Here is a 19,211-nt window from a genome sequence, read left to right as displayed (position 1 = left end):
CTTTATACCTTGGCCATCAGAGTACTTTTACAGTTTTTCTTGGAAATATCAGAAAGCGGTAGAACAGAAGTGAACTGAACCTCCAGCACAGCCCAAAGTACCGTTTCACAGCTCTCCATCAGAAACCTTCATTAATGCACAGCAGAGGAACACTCACTGTTCTCACACGCCTTCTTTTTCTCTTTTCATCTATTGTAACACCTGCTTCTATGCTTCCTCCCTCTTTTCTACTACTTTCTGTCTTTTCTGCCTGAACTCGCCGCGACTCAGGAGAGAGAATGACAGTTGCTTCAGGGAAATTGTCTAATTAAGCACCTTGAATGAGAATAAAGTGCTCCTAACTTGCTGTTAGGAGGAAAGTTGGCAAGTCTTGAACACAAAAGCATAAGGAGTGAGGGAGATGCCTCGCTATAAGTCAATTTGAATAGTTTCTTTGCCAGACTTACAGTAGGCAAAACTTTAGGGATTTGTTGTGTGTGCATTTTGCCTGAGTCACCTGAGTTTCTGTCAGTGTTTGTTCTCTCTTCAGGAGACCCCCGTGTGTGAAGTAAACCAAGATGCTCCAGTTCCCTTTTCTTCTCATTCTTGGCACGTATCCTTCTCGACGTGTTATTAGAATGCATTAATCTTAATTAGCATTAATAGCCTCTAAAGACCCAGAGGATGCAAAAATAAATGTTGAGACAAGCTTTCTGCCGAGTCACCAGTTTACACGGTGGCACTACATTCAGAGACAGAAAAGAAAAGATTAAGAAAGTCTTTGAACTCAAGCTGCCTTCCTCCTCAGCCTCTCTGTCAACTCTGTGAGCCGATACTTGATAACAAAAACACCCACTCTTACAACAATGATATACAAAACAAACAAACTGGTAAACAAAGAACTATAAAACATCACACAGCAGTTTGTAGATGACAAGTTCAGCCAAAGTACTCAGTGTAGTGAGGCTTAACAAGAGTGTAGAGCGTGTAGACGGGAGATACACTTGGAGTGACATGCCTAATTGACCAATGGGATTCCAACAATAGAGACCTGTGGTCCAGAAGCAATGGCATGATGAGGGCTAAGTGACTGATACCTTTGAACGCTATATAAATCAAATAATACCTGTTTGATTCGATGTTAGCTAGTTTTTCTTATTCTCTTGGCTTTTTTAATAACTGTTTTTAAATGTCATTTTATAATGGGTTTCTCCTGCATAAGTTTAGCATTTTTTGTAAAGCACTTTTAAAATGCCTTGTGTTGAAATGTGCTACACGAATAAAGTAGTTTATGTAACACTGTTGGACCCAAGATTGTCAGTATAAAAAAAGAATAAAACATTTATGAAGCTGAACAAGAGATATCATCTTTTTTTCCTGCCATGGATTCTCTTTCTTGTCAAAATCTGCCAACATTACACACGAACGGTCGCCAACAGTGAGCATGGAGATCAGCTATTTGAAGCCCCTATCGGCTAATTTATCCTGCAGCTATAGCATGAGCAGCAAGTTAGAGAGGTACGGTAAACTCACTTCTTTCTGACTCCACACCCTAATATTTCTTTCATTATTAAATGTAGCACTCAAGTGACATTACGTGAAGTTATTTATCTGACTTTGCACAGCACACACCGGAGCCTCAAAATACTTCTTTACAGCTATTTACACATTCAGCAGTACTCCCTGACACTTTGATGTGTAAAATCAGAGCTCCTTAGGGACAAATAATGTAGAGATAGAGTCAGGAATTTGAAACACTTGGGTAAACTGTGTGGTTACGGTGAAAAAGAGAATGTTTATGCAGGTCTGTGAGAGCAAAACTCTGTTCCCCTGCAAATTCAGACATGCCCTCATTAAGATGCACTAAGTCACAGAGATATTGAATGTTAACAGGGAAGTTTGCAATATGGAAGTAGTTCCAGCTTTTTAAATCAGAGGACAGTTAATATGCCAACGCATCATCATACAATCATTTATTTACAGCTAGTGACTTTACATAACAAAAACATTACCTTCACTGTAAGAACATGTATATGTGAGAGACAAGGTAGAACATGAGGTCAGATAAAAGAGAGCACAATGATGAAGTGACAGAGCCCTCAGCCTGCTCTCCTGCTCATTAGTCTCAGAGTGTCGGCTACAGTTCATTGTCTGCTGGCTGCTTCCAATCTGCGGTTTCTGGTGTTGCTGTTGGCATCGACGTACTCAAAAGCCGTCCTATCTGTCTGCCCCAGATTCACCCGCCGTCCTCTTTAGGGGAAGTTTTGCTCTACTTTTCTTTAGGCTTTCTGTGACTCTGTCTTGTTTTGTTTTTCTGTCAAATGACTACTGTGTGCATGCATTTGTATAGTGTGTGTTTGGAAGTGTGTATCATTGCCAGAAGAATGAGTGAGTCACAGGGCCTGAAACCCTATTTTACACTGGATTATATTGGTTTCAGTGGATAGTGGCGGTATTTAATGGTCTCACTGCACTTTCTAAAGCCTGCAAACATAACTATTTTATTTCTAAGCAAAACTCAGGCAAACTCACCCGTGTTTGCCTGCTGATCACTGCACAACCTTATATAGTCACCTTAATATAAATGATTTGACAAAAAAAAATGCGTCTAACAAATGACATGTAATAACTAATGGTAGCAGGGCACGGAAGAGAGTAGGAGGAGAAGAAGAAAAAATAAAGGGCTAGCATGCCTGCGAGTTTTGGGTGAACAGCGCAACACTTGGGATTAATTATCTAGACAATCCCTTTAACACTACTTTGTAATTATTCGTTTTTTTAAAGGATTATTGTTTCATTTAGCTTTAGTATATTTTGTAACCAAGAGTTATTAACACTGTAGTTTACTGCTCGGCTTCAAATGTGTTCGACTGCTGAATAAACAGCGATAACATATTTTGATATTTGACGACGGATTGATTCGGACATTTGCGTTCTCACACACATGTCCTGCGGTTAATGTCTAGATAAGTTCAGGGTCGCAGTGCATGTGTGAAAGGGACTACAGTGTATGCGTAGCTGTGTGACGGTCTGTTAGGTGCAAGATGTCAACTTCACAGCTCTAGGAAATGTTTAAGCATCACACAAACATTTCACACACAGTCACAGCAAAACAGCAGATGCGGCCTGCACAGACTACAGGCACACTCACACACAAACACAAGCAAACACACTCACACACAAACACAAGCAAACACACTCACACACAAACACAAGCAAACACACTCACACACAGAGTGACAAAACCTCCTGCAGTGCACCAGAGATGAGAGGCACAAAAAGATGCAAGGAGTGCAGGGTGTGACAGCAGAAAGGTAGGGAGAGAAAAGGAAAGGAAACAACATGAAACAGAGGTGTCTACAAGAGAGGAATGTCAAAGTATCAAATCTGCACTCTTACACATGCACGTTATGTTGGATTTCTCCCTGGAAATTCTGAGCGAAACGAATTTCCGAGTGAACGCAGGATGAAAAGCGAGAGTGCAGGAAAGGCGCTGATGAGAAGAAACCAGCTAATTCTTCCTCTGTCGCTTTTCACTTCTATCAGGCTGCGAGAAATGTAGTTTCTGCTTCCCCAGATTAGGCAGCGAGTCTAAAAAAAGGCAGGACGGACTCAACAGTCAGTTTCAGGGCTGGGAGGAGAGGAGAGTTAAACAACTGAAAGATGTCTCTATTGGTCAAATATCCATTCATTACTGATACAGAACTGTTGAAAAAATAACTGCCAAAGGAGGGATTTTTTATTGTTTCCCACAGTTCCCACACATTCTCCCACTGCCTGAAACGGGTCCATTGGACTCCTTTGTTTACTTCCGTAACATAATGTCATCACTTTGTAACCCTCAAGCTTCTATTGGCCAGCGCTCTAAGGCCCCGTCCACACGGAGACGAAACGGAGACGAAAACGAAAACAAACCTGAGTCGTTTTCAAAAAGGTCTTCCGTCCACACGGAAACGGCTCAAGAAACGTGTCCGTCCACACGAAAACGCTCGAGAACGCTGGAGACGCTTTAGTACATATGCCGGGCCTGTAAGTGGCGCTGTACTTCCGCCACAAAATACACCAAAAGCAGCGAATAAGACTTATTATTATTATTATATTATATTATTATTGTTGCTGATGGTTGTCGTAGAGGAGCTGTAAATGTTGCACTAAAATCTGTATCAAGGTGGGGAGAGGTGGGGCTATGGCGTCATCGTTTTCAGGAAATGATCGTATAGGGCGTACACACGGACAATTCGGGCTCCGAATCCGCGTTTCCGTTTCGGCCTCGGTGGACGAACCGTCTATACGATAGAGAACGTTAGTGGATTCAACTGATATCGTCTCCGTGTGGACGGGGGCTTAGGACATTGTACCTGATAGACTAAGGGGCGGGACATCTCTTAACGGTTAGCCAATCACAACAGAGCTGGCCAGCTAACCAATCAGAGTAAACTGGGCAGCAGCACACACATTATGAGAAAAAATACAGTGTAGGCACAAAGTACAATTATGAAACCTAAAAGGAGCATAATGGGCCCCTTTAAATATATCACCATCTCAAGGTCTCATGTTTCAAAGTGTCTGACAGAAAAAAAACTGTAATAAATCAGCCTTCTTTACTTGTAAAAAGGTCAAACATAAGCCATTTCCTCTTCTCTTTCAGTGCAATAACTGGAGGACTTCAGCCCGTCAAATTACAATTATTGACTCTCTGATGGGATCACCATGGTAACAAACCAGAGGGAGCCAGCAGTGATCCTGATCAACCCAGCAATCAAGGCTGTTAGCTCACAACGCTAACATCAGAGGGCTGGACCACAGAGCCAGTTCCATGGAGAAACGCTACTAAGTTCAACATAACAGCTACCACAACGGTGGCTATCAACTGGTTTTTTAAATGTTTTATAGATGCAGCCTGGAAACATGCAAAAAGTGACCATTATTGAATTATTGTGGCTGTTATATGTACTGTAAACATTTTTCTCCTAAGGCACATCATCAAATTGCTGTTGTGCCATCATTTCTATCCTCTATATATTTATGTTACCACTCAAAGCACCTTCAATGCCTATACGTCTTTATTTTAACGTCACAACGGCATTCTCTTAACCTTTGTTTTTTATTTTATTTTTTAGACTAACAATGGTTTTGTTGTCCTTTATCTGCAATATAGAGCATTGTAAAAGATAATTTAGCAAATAAAGACCAAGCATAAAAACTCATATCCCAGAAAGAAAGAATGTGTTTTGAAGGAATTATATTGGGTGTAAACAACAGAATGATAGCAAAAATAAAGTGAACTATTAGTGTGTGCTACCTGCAATTGATTGAAGACTTCCTTTGAAGCCAGCATTGGCAAATGGCCAGGGAACATTACAAACATATTCAGTAGTTGAGTAGAACTGAGAAACACCTTGCACATAAAATGAAACAGTTTTCCCACTCAGATTTTCTGCAGGAACAACTAAAATAATGCCAGCCACAATGCAAATGATTTGAGTTACTGTAATCACATGGCTTTGTTTGATGGGCTTACTTGCGGACGTGTATGTTTACATCTTTATCCCTCAGGTGAGAATCTATATTGCACACACAGTCAGTGAAGGCTGTCCTGGTAGCTAATAGGGCAGAGTGTGCGCCATTAAAGCCATTACCAAAGATGCGTCCTCTCTTTCATCCTTTCTCTCTCACTATTAAATAAAGCAGAAATGCCGGGAAAAAAAAAGAAAATAGCCATCGAATCTATTCAGCCTCTAAACACTCTCCACCTCCTCTTCAGCACATTCAAGAACATCCAGGAAATGAGACAGCCGGACCACTTCACTGAGACATGGACCAATTGGATGACATTTAAATAGATAGAGCCTCGGTGGAACGAATGAGTTCATTTCCAGTGTTCATGTCGCGGTTCAGACCCCCCTCTGGATATCTAACTGAGATCTGAACGAACTGGCAGAGCAACGCCTGCTGCAAATTGTACTTTTCACAGCTGTTTCCTATATTTCTGCAAGCGTCAAGTAGCGAGAGATAAAGCTATGGGAAAACAGAGAATTCCGATTTACACAATCAGACCTGCTGCTCCCAATCAGGCATTAAGGCAGCGGCGCAGCAGGAGAGGAAACGTACCGCAGCTCCAGTGCATGTCAAATCAAAGGCACTCTGGATGGAGATGTGCTTATGTACGTGCTGTGCGTTTGGAAAGGAGAGGGGAGAATTAGTATACTGTATAGGGGTGTGCAATACTCGAGAATGAAAATCCAAACTTGTGAGACACAGCAGATAAAGTATTTAATGATCTGCCTTGATTTAAAGAAGCTGTATATTTATTATAACACGTCGTGAGGCACAGTTGTAAACAGCACAACATAAAAATCCATGTACTGTAAAGTCTCTGTGGCTTTTTTACTTTCTTGTTTGTGTATGATCTACACCACAGGAGGGGCATAAATATTAAAAAAGGAAGCCATGACCGCGGGGAAATTCCAAGTAAGACTTACTGAAGTTCCATTTCCTGCAATGGGCGATCAAAGAGGGCAACTACAGTAAGAGTTAACAAGTATGTGGAATACTGTTAGATTAGAGGGCCATTCGAGCTATTTACTTCATTAAAGTTAGTGGACTTTTCCTCTCTCCAAGCTACTTGAACCTCTTGTGACTTCTCATATTTATCTACCAACTTTTAGTGAGGTCCAGAGAAAGTTGCTAGTGCATTCATATAAACTGAAGGAGATTAAATAAACGAGAAAAAGCACAAGGGTGACATATCACCAGTCGGTAGCTGATGTTTGTGTGTGAATGCCTGTGTATGAATTACTAGAAAATAACACACACTAAGGGTTGTGTTGAGGTGCTGAAAGTAGAATTGAAATTCTTGATGGTTTGCCAACTACTACAATAAGCCTGCACAAACGAGGCAAAGTGAAAAGTTCATTTGGGGCCTGCCAAACACTACTGTAGTTTCTACCACATTTAGAAGGTCTGTCTGCTGCTTCTCTCTGGCTTCGCTCGGTTTACTCTCTCTTTTATTTCTTCTTTCTCCATCGATTGTTCTGCCCCGAGTCTCTCAGACCACAGAAGAGCCGTGAAAACTCTTCTGAGAGTCGAGGTCGGAGACTCGGAGGTCACGTTAGACCAGTAGAGATACAGTTGCTTTTATATATCTCAGAGCTGATTCCTAAATCTCTTTTCCCTGTTCCCTCAACCATCTATTAAAAATGTCTCCTTTGCTATTCTCACACTCTCTTTGCCCCTCCAACTTTTCATTCTTACATCTTTAATTGTGCTATTTTAATTATTGTATTTCAAGGGATGTTGGGGCTTTGCATTAGTCAGAATTGTTAGTTGGGAAGCAGGCTCCAAACTCACTTGTATTCAATTCCCAAAGTATCCCTTTACACATACAATATAAAGGAATTTGTATATCCTGGAATTCATGTGTATAATCTAAAGTTAAAAAGGCCACAACTAATAATAATTGTTTGTTTGATATTGGTTGTTTGTAGATTAACCATTTCCTCACATACTGCAAAAGGCAGCTCATGTGCACTTCTTCACCATCTCTCCGATCTATTTTTGGAAGCCTTTTCTTTACTGTGAATGTCCCAAAACCTTGTTAACTCTCGGGATGTACAATCAAGCTTAAAAAATCTGGGCACTTATCCTTCAAATTGTGCAAAAACTTAAATAATCAACCCTAATGTATTCAGCAGCTGCTGGTTTCCCTCATTGATGTAACATGCAGTTTGTGAGCAGCCTCCCTGCTAGCGCCCGTCTCACAGGGGAGTTCCCGTAATGAGAAAAGACACCAGCTGGTCGCAGGTGTCATGTACAGAAATGGATACATTATTCCAAAGGGCTTGCCTCCTCCTCTTCCTCCTCTTTGTCTACATTCAGATCCTCTTCCTCCCACCTGCACCGCCTACTCTGTCTCCATTAACCCTGTTGTTCTCTCTCTAACTCTGTCTCCACATCTTGCTCTTATAGCATCATCTTTCTCTTAATGTGTCACCTCCTCGTTCTTCTTTAACTGCTCATCACCCTCTTTCTCTTCTGCCTGCTACTTCTACTATCACATCACCTTGCTTCTAATCTACACCAATTTTGACCATTTGCATAGCTGTCTGCTCTCACAAAGCACACTCCCCGGTGTTGTTATTGGTGAGAGAGCAGAGTTTTAGTGCAAATTGTTACCTTTCTCACAAGTCGCTCCTCCGTAGCTGGGCAGACAAAGACACACAAAGGAGTTGATCTCATCGATGCAGGTTCCTCCATTCTGGCATGGGTTAGACTGGCAGTCATCAATGTCTGGAGGGAGAGCAAAGAGGGGGGAGGGGGGGAGATACGGGTTGAGTCAGGTTGATGCAACACACATTCACACACAGCAAAAGCACTTTAGGTACTTTACAAACTACCTGCAACAGTTTTGACTGAACCCTGGGAGATCAAACTTTTGGACAGATTACAGGTGTGTTTGAGAAAGGTATAATTAAAGGGAATGGATTGAACTTCATCAGCGAGAGGTTTGGGATGCACTGAAGCGCATGATGCTAATAGCAATGTGTTGGCAGGACGTGCTGCAGTTTTCTAAACCTGAGCTGAAAGAGCAAATTGACGGAGAGGGGTGGAGGGTAGAGAGACGTGATCCATCCAACACATTCATGCACAACGAGTTGTGTGCAAATCCATTGTGATACGTGCATAAGCGACCAAACAATGCAAGCAGACAGATGACGTCTTCAAGCTTCGCAATGACCAAATCAAGTCTCGATGTCTGTGCGCACACACTCACACGAACAATCACACACACATATTTTGCAGAGGCGTTGCAGGGGTGAGAGTTCTCATTCAGTTGAAGAATGGTAACTGTGTTTCTCGAGCTGATCTGTGCCGAGGGGCAAAATCATTAAAACGGCAGCTGGCATCCCACAATCGTCTGCCATCACAACATCTCGGTGAGTCCCTGGGGCCATGGCAAGAGGTCATTGGAGCAGAGGTGGAGTGAAACAAGGCGGGGATGGCAGGAGAAGGTCGGAAGTGACGAAAGATGCAGGGAAGGAAATGCTAAAAAACATAGAGTGAAGGAGATGTAATGAAAACAAGGGGATAGGTGATGTCAAGCTGCGACTTTGGGAAGCTGGCAAGTTTCAGGGTTGGATTACAGGGGCTTTGCAGGCACACAGTTTGGGGCGGAGGAGTCTGTTTGGGTAAAACAGTGTGACAGCTCCATTGCTGCTGCTCTGCTTTGGGCTGGCTGATATTAAAAGGCTGAATTTGATGCAGGAGGTACAGACCCAGCCAGGGGAGTCACAACAAGATGGCATTTGTATTGGTTTAGTGTATCGTTGCAAATCCATGTTTAATTCTCTGTCTGACTCATTTTGGGGTGGAAATAAAATATAAATAGGGAATAGAACTACATAGCAGGGGCAGCAATTGAGTCACACACACTTCACAAATCCTTTTGAAGGCAGATAGTCTGACATCTAACAGGGGGCTGAGTTTAGGCTCCAGACTTTGATTTTTTTTACGACAGTCATTCTGCATTACAAAGTAGAGGCAGAGAGGGTCTGATAAAAGATGCTGTTGGATTGCATTATGGGAATTTAATGATCCAACGTGATTTATCCAAGGGACAAAAATGCAGGATACTCATTTGATTTATTCTAAATCTGTCTCTTTTGAGTCCGTCAACTTCGAAAAAGTTAAATGTCAAATCGCTGGTGACGACCTTTAATCTTGCTGTGTTGCGTGACTAAGGGATCTTTGTCAAGGGATCCAAAAGTTTGGAGATGAGTAAATTGTTGTTGACAGTCTGCAACATTAATGATAGGGGAATTGCCTAAAGATGAATATTTATAAGAAACTGCATTAGGTTTTCTATGCCAGTCACGTAAACTGTTGTAATCATTTTTTTTTTATTACAGTGTGACATAATGTTATTTTAGATCATTAACGTTTCAATTCACCACTGAGACCCAGCAGTCACCACTAAGTGAAGACATTACTCCACAGGATTATTAGCTAATTGTGACAGTTAACCGCCACAAAACAATTGGCCCCACTCTCTAAAAGGTGCTCTGCAGTGAAGAGAGGCCACGCTCGCTTAATGGTGTTAAATGGTGTGATGTTGAAGTTAAAGGACAAAAAGCTGTATTTTAGTCCAACCAGGCATCAAGTGATAGAAACCCGTCTGGGGTAATTAAACCGCCGGCTGGAGTCCAGGATTGATGACATAACAAGTAGTTATAGCAGGCAGAGCAGGCATCTTCTTCTATGTTTTTTGTAGAAAATAATGTGTGGAATATAATGTTTGAGTACAAAATACATTTGAGACCACATAATATAGCTTTAAGTATTTCCAGTGCAGATCGACAACAGAGAATGATATAACCCCAAAATATCCGTAATAAATATGATTATACAGATCCCTGAGTGAACGTTTGAGGAAATATAATTAATATAGCATGTATGATGAACGATAGATTACATTACATGTTAGACGCTTTTATCCAAAGCGACTTACATACACAATACTGTGGACAATCACCACAGGAGCAATTTGGGGTGAAGTGTCTCAGGGACACAACGACATGCTGGCTGCAGTGGGGTTTGAACCTGTGAATCCCTGATCCGAACACCAACGCTCTATCCACTGCGCCACACGCCTCCCGATAGATGCTGCAAATATCCCCCCCCTCCCTCTACACCAGGAACCAGATGAGCAGGTTGCCAGTACAGCTGTTCAGAAACAGCTACTGGGGGTAATACGAGACAGCATCTGGCCTCATTAAGCACTGCAGCACTAAAAGGAGTGGTGGAAGCCCCTGGATTTTAGGAGCACTGGGGTCAATAAAGTAAACCTCTGAACATCGGCTATTAGAGGGGCCACAGTGGGCATGTGGACATAATCTGTTATAGCAACCAATATAGTGAAAGCATCTGTAGACAGTGGCAGCTGGGGTTCACAGACCTTCATCTCGTCAAATTGAGGAAAATTCAAGCACAAAGGTGGTCAATAAATACCAATCTTATCTTTAATGACCAAACACAAGTAGCTTGATAATAGCTCTTTTTACTCTCAACCAATTAGATGGCTGTCCTCGAAAAACGTTATACTGTGGCAACAAGGGATAAACACATGAGGAACTAATCATAGCTTCAGATTTAGTCGCGGTAGGCTTTACTGTATACTGTCTTAATGCAGATAGATATACAGAGTAGGGCTGCTCGATTGTGGCAAAAGTCATAATCTCGATATTGACTTTGAAAACATCCATTTATTGGAGAAAAAAATGTGAACAGTATTTTTTTAACAGTTGATTACCCTGAACTTTAAGTATAATTCAACTGAAAACCCCCCAAAAAAAAAAATAAAAAATAATAATATTAATAATCGTTTTATTCCTTCGCGTCGAAAGGAGCCAGTTGAGGTGGTTCGGGCACCTAGTTAGGATGCCACCTGGGCGCCTCCCTAGGGAGGTGTTCCAGGCAGGTCCAGCTGGGAAGAGACCAAGGGGTAGACCTAGGACCAGATGGAGGGATTATATCTCTTCGCTGGCCTGGGAGCGCCTTGGGATCCCCCAGTCAGAGCTGGTTGATGTGGCCAGGGAAAAGAAAGTTTGGGGCTCTCTGCTGGAACTGCTACCTCCGCGACCCGACCACGGATAAGCGGGAGAAGATGGATGGATGGATGGTTTTTATCTCGATTACGTTGCTTTCGTAATCGTTGCAAGCCATAATCGTAATCGCGATTAAAATACGATTAATTGAGCAGCCCTAAATACAGAGGATGAAAACTTAAACTAGATCAGTAAATTGGCTGGGCTGATGAATCAACATATATTATCTTGTTGCAAACATATTCAAATTATGTGCATGTCAGTATTGAGGTAACAAGAAAAATTGCAATACAGATACTGTATGCATAAGTAGCTTTTGAGCATATTTGATACCATGTCTTGATTATAAATTGTGCCTTTCCAGCTGAGAGCTAATACTTGAAGGCTTTAATGATAAAAATGGCTCACTCTTGGTCCAAATTTGACAAACTTTAAGGTTTATCATCAGAAATGCTCCTTGTGTGGATGTAGGTCTGAAAACAAAGTTGTTCTGGAATATTGTCATGGAGATGTCTTGATTTGACACAAGCATCAAACTTAAATAAGGATGAAGTTGCGGTAAAAAGTCCTGAGAAAATAAACTACATCCAAGTCAGACATGTTTGAAGATATAAAATAACATTTCATAAAGAATGTATATCCAAACATTGCTTTTATCATCAACTACTGAACTTCCAACGTCTCCTACAATAATAAAAAAGTCCATTCACAGTGTATGTGCTCAAAAAGGTTTTCCACATCACACTTTGTTGTTTAACCTCCTTATAAACTGTTGATGTTAGAGAATCCTGTTCACACATACACATGTACAAATCAGATTTAACCTGAGTACACTCTTCTGCAGGATATGTGTTGATCACTCCACAAACAGTATGCCGCTTATCCATCCCAATAAAGTGACATCAAGCTTAACATTTTTGTGTGGAGTAGGAATTCATGTTCATGCTAAATCTACAGTAAATACCTGATGATATTGTTAAAACTGTGTGGCCGTGACAAAACACTGATCCTTGGTGTCTGTCGGTGTCAACCTCACCTGAACTCAAACAGAGCGAAGAGGGCCAGAGCGCAGCAGGCCTGTCCACTTAAAACCCTCACAATGTTCACTCCGTCCAACTCGGCTTAATGAAAGAACCATCTAACTTCAGCAGGTGGCAGAGTGTGTGTTTGCGTGACTGTACTTGTGCATTTCTATGTGCGTGTGTGGTTGTGAGTCTCTGGCCCGTTCCCCAGTACAACAAAACCAGGCCTGGGCACAAGGAAAGTCTCAAGAGAGTCGAGGAGAGCTGTGCTCCACTTATCTGCTGGCAGCTAAATGGATGGGGGGATAAACAGGTGCCAGCCACTGTGGTAATTGCTGGGCAGAGCTAAAAACACAGGCGACGCTACCATCTTTTCTTTAAGCCAGCATTTTTCCTTTCAATCTGTCAGGAGAGGCAGTAAATACATGTGAGCAGTCGATGTGACTAACATAATGGCAGAGTTGATACAAATATTAAATTGAGGATTAAATGTGGTTCACTGCTGATTGAAAAATGATGATGTTTTGATGGGAATGTTTGATTGCGGGATAAATATGGAACCAGCTCTAGTTGTTTATCCCCGCCTCTCTGTGTACTTCTGAGAATAGATGATGAGGGTGAGGTTGGAGGACGGGGGAAATTCAGATTGAGAAATACGAGGGAGGATAGTAAGACGGCAGCTAGACAAACGGAGGGTGGTGTCAGTAGACAGAATATCTGGAGGCTTACTGCAGGCATGTGTCGAAACCAGGGAATGAATAATTGAAAAGGGACAGAAAGAAAGAGATGGAGAGCAAACAAAATGTTGGGAGAGAAAAAGCCCAACCCATTTCCCTTTTAGGATTATTAGTCAGTTCAATATATCAGTTAAAACGCCTTTTACCTGTATACTCGATCAAAGCTTAGTCTACCTGAAGGTCAACTTTATCACCTTCCCGTCCTCCCTGACTCTCTCGTCCTTCTCTAGAGGGTCTTTTTCACAGTGGGATTTATGAGTTTGTAAATGCTCAGGCCAAATAAAAAGTAAACAGCTTCTTTCGGCGTTTCAGAAATGAGACCTCAACTGCAATCAGCAATTTCATGGCTATGAATCCTTGCGGGTTTAGCCAGGAAGAGTCTAGCAGAGAGGGGGAGAGTCCACTCGGAGGGTAATAACGCCTTGGAGAGAGGAATCCATATTTCAGCCAAGGACCGGCGACCATTAAAACATGGTATATTATTTTAGTGGTCTAGTAAATCTGCTATAAAAAGAATGGCATGGTTATACAACCAGAAAAAGGTTAAAATCCCAGACTGTAACTTTCTGCTGGCAAGGGGAAACAGATCTTGAAAAGGAGAAACTCTGCCAACAAGACAAAAACAATGCCAACTACACATTATAAACAGTTGATTCTATTTTGCTTCCACCGATGAGGAAGTAAATAAATAATGAGGCTAAATCAAGCAACAAAAAGTGTCTGATTTGTAAAGATTGAAAAAGGCTGAAATCAAATATCAGGGCTCTTAGTGAGATGAGAGGATCCTGAGAGGTCTATGGATTCATTAAAACCCCCCTTTAAACACAAACGACAACCTAAAAGCACCACTCAAAGGATCTGAAGCCTTTCGGTCATTTCTCACAACACAAATTCCTCATATTGAGGATGGCAACTGAGTAGAATGAGACGTGATGATATTTGAGATTCTGAGACTTAGATTTATAAAATGAAGACATTTTCTTTGAAGTTACACCAAGTTAAATAAACAAATCAATACATTCTGAATATTTTCTTTTTTTCGGATTCTACTATGAGTGATGGGGGAACACAAACACTCACTTTTTAGTTAACTTCAAACACTTCAAGAGAGTCATATTAATATTAAATCATAACTCAGAAAGTGTTTAATATTTGATTGTGGTTCGTTTTATTATTAATGTTGTAAATATAACTGAGGACTTGGGGAACATTCACCGCTGTTTATGTGGATGTCCAATCAGTTGTAAATGTTGATGAGTGAAGATATCATTTGCTCAGTGCGGGCTTTAACGAACAACAAAGTGGAGTTGACAGCTGCAAAAATGTGTTGTTCTTCCTGCTCCCAACACCTTCATCAGATGTGACAGTGGCGTAGTTGGAGGGATTAGAGAACCACCGGCTGTTTCAGCTTGGATTTATCTAGGTAACCAGGGGATGCACATTACATGCAGCTCAAATCAGATCTTCCCTAAATGCTTGAATGGCATCCCAAAATGGGTGCAGAGATTTGTGTAGATGAGGATATATTTTTGGATATAAATGTATCTGTTGATTGTGTATATAGGATATACATATTTTATTTTATACATATTTGTATAATTTTATTTGTGTATTCGGGATTGTTGGAAATGCCATTTCGATCTCTCTGTCTGTACACACAAACTGAAATATTGACATTAAAGTTGACTTTGACTTTGATATGTAGTCACATTTATACAAGCCAGAGAATACTATAAGAGAGAGGATGCATATANGTGTGCCTTGGCAGTGAAATATTGACATTAAAGTTGACTTTGACTTTGATATGTAGTCACATTTATACAAGCCAGAGAATACTATAAGAGAGAGGATACATATATGGCCGACGGGGACCCTCCAGGCGGCAGAAGCTAGAAGCAATGCATTCTGGTACATGTAGGCACTCTTTAAACAGAAGAACCGGACTTTCTTAATCAAGATGGTACGCGTTGAGGAATGCATGCTACAGTAAACTATATTTACTTGCAACACTGATTGGACAGCCACATAAACAGTGGCAAATTCTAACCTCCAGTGCTATAACATCTCATTTGCTGCAGATACTGAGAAGTTTATTCCAGGATGTGTCAGTACACTGTGACATCTCTGTTGGGCGAGGTTAAACAAGCACCAAAGCACTTTTCTGATTATACCAAAACACCTATAAGTCTTGTAATGAGGACGAAATTCCACATGCGACCATCATTGTTAACTCTGCTTGATGTTGATCTTTAGCAGATTGTAAGCTTTGTATTTATGGCTATATTCAAAATAATAGTTTTTTAGTGTTTTGATAACAGGAACATACAGTAGTGTTACTTAGTTGCACAGTTTACTGAAGACATTCACAGTCTGATATTTGTGGCTTCTTGTCTGTCCTTCACGGCTTATATAAAATGAACTCTTTCAGACGGACTATTTAAATGCGAACCAGTGAGTTGTGTTGCAAATGTCCTATTCTCTCCTCCAAACGCTCATAAATATTCACCAACAGCATCAAATAAAAAGATATGTCAAAGTGAGAAGCATTTGAGGTATTCTTTACTGAGCATTTGTTGCCTTTGACACAAAAATAGCTACAATTTCCTCTGCAGTCTTAAGAGGTTCATTCTGAATGTGATTTAGAGTCATTTTAGTTCCTGTGTTAAGGAGTTGGAGAGAAAGTGAAGAGGCCGGCGGCCCATTTCAAACGCCAAAAATACTACAAACATCCACATCGGAGGTCAAGATTGTTTCCATTTTGCTTGTCAACCTAATGACTGTTTGTAAGTGTGCTGGGAGCAGAGAAATTCGGTGCTAAGTTTGATTTTTATTCTTAAGAGCCATTCAATATTTGAGGGAAAACTCCCTAAAGGACTGAAAGTATCTGTAAAACGTCAAAATGGTAACAACTTTGAAAAAAACCCTGTTATTTCTAGTGAAAAGATAAAGAAGGCAATGAACAAAGAAAACGGTAAAGAGAGAAAGAAATGTTTGGAATACAGACATCACAACTGTTTTGATTCATTACGAGAGCACATGTGTACAGAAACACAAGGAGAAGGTGGACGGTGAGCAAAGGAAAATCTCATTATACACTGTATATGATTCATCCAAACTTCTGCAGGTGGTAGGCAAAGGCATTTGAAAGCCAGCCAGTTTGTCCTAACAGAGCCGGAAAAGCACAGTTTTCTGTGTAGACTAAATGCCAGGCGTACAGATCAAACCGCAGTCTGATCAATTACACAGAGAACCTTTGAACCAGTAAATGCCACGTGGAGACTTCACATCTGACAGGGTTGTATGGGGGGCATGAAGGGACAACATTAATCCAATAAAAGACGTTTTTTCCATCTGTCACATGGAAGAAAACGGAAATTAATTCAAGAAAAATTCTAATCATTAAATACGCGCAACACACACTGTAGCAAACACACTGGGTGGCAGTCTGCTCCATTATCAACCGGCAGCAGTGACAGATCTGGTCACTCTTTTTACATTTGCCTAATTGCCTCCAAACCACAGCCGACATTATGTAAAGATAAATTGACAAGGAGTCCTGTAAAATGGACGCTTTGAAATGGAAATGTTTGTCACACAAAGGCTTTTTGCTAAAAGGCTCTTTGTGTTTGTCATCATTCATTGTGCGAGACCCTGGATGATTGACTTCCTTTAGCTAGCTGAGGGGCATTGACATTTCCAAACCCCTCTACAAAGATGGATACCTTTCTATTGAACCGCCTGCTCGTCCAGACAGCATGCACATTCCATGGAGCGTGTTGTGTTCTGTCAATAACTCTAATGCTGGTGTGTGTAAGTCAGCATTAATCAGCATTAGCAATTTTTTTTAATGGGTTTATATGAATATATGTTTATGTTAGGATTGCGTGTGTGAAGAGTGCAGGAGAGAAAGAGTTTCTTAACCACGCTCCACAAATGTTTGTATTATGTGTGCATGTGTGAGTGTGTGTTGGCACAACATGTTTATATTTGCAGAATGGATATCCAGAGCTGCAAGCACACATTTAATGTATGCCTGTGAATGTTGAGTCACTACAGAGAGACACTTTTAGGTACAATGACAGATGATAGGTAGGATTAAGAAAAAACGGAATCACAGGAAAAATAATGTTGGAACAGCCGAGCGCCGGGGGTTTGAGAATAAAGTCTAACAGGTGTTGATTTTAAGCTTTTCACTCTATTAATTGTTTTTTAATTAAATACCTTCCATATTTTGTGCATTTCAAATCTTTGGTCGCAACACGTATGCTTTGGAAAGTCACTCACTGAAAAGATATGAAAGAGGGAGGGCATGGGTTCCATAATGCCTGCAGGATAACTGTGTGGTTACTTTAGAATAAGGAGAGGCATATTATATATTTAGTGTATACAGCGTGTATTATTATTATTGCTGTCCATGTTCTTCTTAATCACAGAGATGCATGAAGATGATGGCAGAATGTGGGTTGAATTTAGTGGCTATACAAAGAACATAATCCCACATAATGATACCATTTCATCATACAGAATGTGATATTTCTGCCTAGGAAATAGCAGAAACTGAATGAGCAAACTATGATATGTATTGCAAAATGTTTGCAGAAAAACCTCACCTCGCTTTGAGGTCCATTTAGCAGCTGCTCCGGAGCTTGTGATCATATTACATTATATTAGCAGATGGATTTTACCTAGGTGTGAAAGCTTAAACCTTGACGTGGGAGTGTCTTATCATCTGCTGCTTCCAAGAACCAGAATACTCTTTCGGTCTTAACTTTTAAGGACAAGACGTACTTGAAGTCTTTAGAGAGGAATATCATTGTAATCCCTGAGCTGGGAACAGAGCTGGTTTCCACAAAAGATAATGAATGAAGTATTCAAGGTTAAGAATGAATCCTGGTGCCCAACTATAACAACATTTACATTGGTTTTAGAATCAACACATGTAGTAAGTGTTATTCTAAAATACAATACATAAAGCATACATCTGCTGGCACCTGTGAGTGTGTGTTTATCTGAATGGACAAGTGAGTTGTTTGTGTTTCTCTGTGTGTCTGTATTTAGATGTGTGTTTGTGCTAGCTGTATTCAGTAGAGTCTCGGGCCCTCAGCTGTGTTCGGGTGGGGTTTGATTATAAAGAGATCAGGATCCGCGGGGAGGAGAGGAAACAGACACACTACAGAGCAGCTCTGGTACAGCCCAAGGCTCAGTGTAACGCTGATCAACCTATCAGAGGATCCAGCATCTGGAGGAATTAGTCACTCTGGGGTTTGTGGTAAATATTGAGAAAATGCTCCATCTATTCCACTTGCCAACATGTTAGAATGAGCAGGGATATAGTACCTGAGCGCTAGACCCAGACGCAGTTGCATCTTTGAGCCCTGGCGGTGTTTTGAGAGGCAACAATCCAAATTGTGTCTGGGTTTACCAGATTTCTTTGTGTGTCGAGGGGAGGCAGGCAAAGTGAGCCTTAAACCTGCCTTGTAGACATTTCCAAAAGAAATCAGTGATATGACATACAATAACAGCAATAGATTTGTCTTAATTCATGTATTGCAACATTGCTATGTGGGTATTCATGCATTGGAGGCGTGTGTGCGCCCAGTTTCAGACAGGTCCCATCTTTGGTTGACAGCACTACTGCAACACTCATAACAGCCTGGGAAAATGTAATGAGACAAAGTGTCACAATATCTCACATCGCTCTGCTAGCCCTCCGTTCTGACAGTCTGACTCCAAATCACTGTGTGTGTGTGTGTGTGTGTGTGTGTGTGTGTGTGTGTGTGTGTGTGTGTGTGTGTGTGTGTGTGTGTGTGTGTGTGTGTGTGTGTGTGTGTGTGTGTGTGTGTGTGTGTGTGTGTGTGTGTGTCACTGGC

General features: G+C 41.1%; 1 protein-coding gene across 1 annotated transcript in view; it reads right to left on the bottom strand.

Moving 5' to 3' along the window:
- Positions 1 to 19,211, bottom strand: part of LOC104966594 (neurocan core protein-like) — a 72,569-nt gene that overhangs the window by 8,049 nt on the left and 45,309 nt on the right. Inside the window, exon 9 of the mRNA XM_010795781.1 lies at positions 8,155 to 8,268. Coding sequence (XP_010794083.1) covers positions 8,155 to 8,268 — 114 coding nt within the window. The remainder of the gene's footprint in view (positions 1 to 8,154; positions 8,269 to 19,211) is intronic.

The sequence above is a fragment of the Notothenia coriiceps genome, unplaced genomic scaffold (genome assembly GCF_000735185.1).
Source record: "Notothenia coriiceps isolate Sejong01 unplaced genomic scaffold, NC01 NC01_scaffold00037246, whole genome shotgun sequence".
Taxonomy (NCBI): domain Eukaryota; kingdom Metazoa; phylum Chordata; class Actinopteri; order Perciformes; family Nototheniidae; genus Notothenia; species Notothenia coriiceps.
This window is presented reverse-complemented; position numbering and strand designations above follow the sequence as displayed.